The sequence below is a fragment of the Lygodium microphyllum genome, chromosome 18, assembly GCF_053477565.2.
Source record: "Lygodium microphyllum isolate KBCC chromosome 18, Lygodium_microphyllum_v1.1.10, whole genome shotgun sequence".
Taxonomy (NCBI): Eukaryota; Viridiplantae; Streptophyta; class Polypodiopsida; order Schizaeales; family Lygodiaceae; genus Lygodium; species Lygodium microphyllum.
Window position 1 is genome coordinate 11240621 of NC_141152.1, and position 3970 is coordinate 11244590.

General features: G+C 48.0%; 1 protein-coding gene across 2 annotated transcripts; it reads left to right on the forward strand.

The window, feature by feature from the left end:
- Positions 1-1074: 1074 nt before the first annotated feature.
- On the forward strand, positions 1075-3761 carry LOC148020583 (protein LYK5-like). Of its 2 annotated transcripts, XM_087698363.1 has the most exons (2): positions 1075-2145; positions 2224-3761. In XM_087698363.1, the coding sequence occupies exons 1-2, from the start codon at positions 1296-1298 to the stop codon at positions 3339-3341; spliced, it is 1968 nt and encodes a 655-aa protein (XP_087554489.1). In that variant the 5' UTR covers positions 1075-1295; the 3' UTR covers positions 3342-3761. The 2 variants fall into 2 exon arrangements, with proteins under 2 accessions (XP_087554489.1, XP_087554488.1); XM_087698362.1 differs by having other exon boundaries at positions 1076-3761.
- Positions 3762-3970: the final 209 nt, after the last annotated feature.

Genomic DNA, 3970 nt, shown 5'->3' on the forward strand with positions numbered 1-3970 from the left:
GTGCTAGGCAGAATGGAGTCCCAACAACCATGGTCTATCTTAATGAAGCAATGGTTATGCCAAGCCAGGGTTAATGGAAAAATGCCTATTGGAATGAATTGGATGGACCCACTCTTGTTAGGGTTGAGAATCAAAATACCTCATTCTGTAGTAGCACAAGCACTGGCCAATATAATCTTAGATGTGAAATGGGTGGGCAAGGAAGGGAGCAAGAATGACTTGTCTCTGAAATAATTGGTGTTCTTATGTTAGAAAGCTTTCACTCCTTAGTGCTCTCCATGGAAGGAAAGCCTCAGTCTCTGTAGGAAGTTGATGAGGAAGGGAATAAAATTGTGGCAAGGCTTGTGGGACTAGGCCAAGAGAGTGTTCATTAGAAGCGATAGACAAATACCACCTCGCTACAAGAGAATGCCTTTGGATTGAGGACATTTTAGGCAAAAAAAAAAAAGAAGACTGGCCTATTGCAATTTGTGAGGACAACTCTTTTTTTGTTAGGGTCCTTGAATCTCAGATGGGAAAGCCGTTGCTCATTTGCAAGAAAGAAAAAGACATGATTCCAAAGGATAAGGACTTCATCTCCATCATTGCAAAGAACTAGAGCAAGATTATTCCCTTGGACCAAATAAAGGACTTGGAAGGGAAGAGTTAGAAGAATTTTGGATAGCAACCCCATCCAATAGAATCAATGTACTACTGTGGAAGGTGGTAGACAACAAAATTCCCACTAAGGAGCGGCTCGCGAAGATCTTCAAAGGATCATCGAGGTGCATTTTATGTAAGAGGGAACTTGAATCCATTGTGCGCTTGTTTTGGGAATATAGACAATGCAATTTGGAACAAGATGAGAAAATGGGCATTCACACCTAGTTTTGATGCAACCATCTCTTTAGGATTTTGCTTTCGACACATCAACACAGTTTTCTTATGAGACCAGATACCGTGTGGCAGACTTGTAGATGACTTTCAAAGTTATGGAAGTCGTTGTCACCGCGGCGGGTCACGAGGGTAAACCACCTAACCTGCTTTTGCGTTTTGGTCAAGGATGACTTACTGTGTACACACTTATTCTACCCTGTACAGTCGCATTAACTGGTCCTAGGTCTTTCGGGACAGAAGTCCCGAGTCCCCGCCTCTCCCCCCTGTGTGTCTCCGAAGGTAAGCTTTTACTATCCTAATTCCTGTCTCTCACACGCCTCGTGATGAGAGCGGCTCTTCTGCCTCCATAGTTTGCGATAGAAAGAATCATTGCCAATAGAAAAATCAGAATCAATGAACCACATATAGCCAATTCCCTCATGTTAAATATGTGCAGCCGCCATAGCCAGAAGCTTGCATGCAAGATGCCCCTATTCTCCCAACCCCCAATCTTCATCATCATGAGCCTGCAGCTCCTCCTTTCCGTCCAATTAAGCCTTGCCCAGCAGACATACCCCTCCCAGCTCCTCACAAGTGACTGCAAGGTTCGCCATTCGGAGAACGCCGCCTACCTCTGCGCCGCCACCGCCCCCACCTGCGAGACTGCGACGTACTTCCGCGTCCAGCCGGCCGGTACTGTTTATTCCAGCCTCAGTGCCATCGCCGGGCTCCTCTTTGGTATCAATGCCAGCACCATCGCCACCGCCAGCGGCCTCTCCTCGACCTCCGTTGCGCCAGGTCAGGGCCTCTTCATCCCCTTGAACTGCACCTGCTCTGGTAACTACACAGGGTACAACTTCACGTACACCATCGTGCCGGGTGACACCTTCTACAAGCTCTCCAACAACACATATGAGGGCCTCACAACTTGCCAGATCATCCAGGATGCAAACCCGACCGCCATCGTCACAGACCTTCAGATAGGGCAGAAGGTCACCATCCCTGTCAAATGTGCATGCCCTTCTGCATCACAGGTAGCAGATGGTGTCCGATGGCTGTACTCTTACCCTGTGGCTGATGGGGATACCATAACCTCCATTATCAACAGGTTCAATCTCCAAGAGCGCCAGTTCTTGCAGGCGAATACGCTCAACAGTACAGCAACTCCGTTGTTCGCGGCCACATCGGTGCTGCTCCCCTTCGTCAACAAGCCCTCCGTGGCTCCCAATGCCTCCACCGCAGGCCCCCCTTCGCCTTTACCCGGCTTCTCTGCACCATCAGGAGCTTCCGGTAAGTCTCACACAGGCACTTATGTTGGCATCGCTGTAGCAGCAGGCGTATGTGTGATCATTCTCGCCATCGCCGCAGTCATATGCTGGAGAAGGACTCAAAGGAGGAAGCAGATTAAAGAAGAGATTCCTATATCTGTGCCATCACCGACCGAGCCAGTGAATCTTAAGAACCAGAAGCTGCCGGAGGATCTGTACGCAGAGCTGTCAAGCTTTGCGAATTCGGAGAAGCTGTCCTCCTATAGCTTCGATGACCTCAAGGAGGCCACTCAAAATTTCAGCCCTGCTACCCATATCAAAGGTGCGGTCTACCGCGGGGTCATCAAAGGGCGCATTGTTGCGGTCAAAAACATGTCACGGAACGTGTCAAAGGAGCTTCAGATACTCCAGAAGGTCCACCATACCAATCTTGTGACCCTGCTGGGTTTCTGCATAGCCTCCTCTGAACAGTCCTATCTAGTGTACGAGTACGCAGAGAATGGGTCTCTTAGTGACTGGCTGCATGACAATGATGATCACAGCATGGCCGGTGATGCAGGGTCTTCTTCCACTTTAACATGGAACAACAGACTGCAAGTGGCATTGGACATTGCTACAGCTCTTGAATACATACATGATCATACAAACCCGAGCTTTGTGCACAAGGACATCAAGTCCAGCAACATACTACTGGATTCGAAGTTCCACGGAAAGCTGGCGAATTTCGGGCTGGCAAAATCCACACAGGATAGGGACAAGGATGAGCGAGGGCGAGCGCAACAGACAAGGCACATAGTGGGCACACAGGGGTACATGGCACCTGAGTATCTGACACAAGGGATGGTGTCACCAAAGGTGGATGTTTTTGCATTTGGGGTGGTGCTGCTGGAGTTGCTGTCAGGGGAGGAGGCGATAATGGCAGGCGTGGTCGGCAAGGAGAGGTTTCTGTGTGAGGCCATTGGGCCGTTACTGGCTGGGCCTGATGCAAAGGAAAAGCTGAAGTGGTGGATGGACCCGCGCCTGCGGAACGCATTCCCATTGGATTGTGCTTTCAGTGTGGCTATGCTAGCCAGGTCTTGTGTGTCTGAGAACCCTTCATCTCGGCCCAATTCGAGAGAAATGGCCTACACGCTTGCCAAGTTACTGGAAATCTCTCTGGAATGGGAGCCTTCTAGTGCTTTGGAGCATTACACAGACAACCCTCTTCAGGCAAGGTGAGAGACAGAATACGTAATGTTCTTATGAAATCGGCTATACAGATAGATGCCTTTCAGAGTTTGCTTTATCAAAAATATAAAGGGCAAAGTACTAGTTCACGATTGCAGGTTTGCCCTTTACTCGTGACTTTGTAGAGTTCTGTGGCATTATCAAGGCTTAAGACTTTAGGCCCCTCCTTAAAATAGCCATACAGAATGTTCACATGAAATTGGCCAATGCTTATCATCTCAGAATGCTTTTCGTGGAAAGGTTTCGAAGAAGACCAAAATAGACTCTAGAGGATTCACAAGCCATGCCTAAAAACGGGATTTTCCAAACTATGTATCCTTGCATTCTTGTGAACCTTGTATTCTAGACTTAGACGTGCTTGGTAAATAGGACTTTTGAGCGAACCTTGCCAATGTGAACTCTCGACTCTTTCTCACTCCTTTTTGTGTTTGGGCAAACGGTGTACATGTGCTAAAACTCCAAGGCATTCTCTTAATAGACTTTGTGGGCAACCTGAAGTTAAGTGAATATGGTGTTGCATGCCTTTTTACCTTCTTACTACAAATGTGAGTACCTTTCCTTGTTAAGGGTCTTAAAATGCCTAGTAAAGTTGCCTCAACATGGCACATTCTTTACTTGTA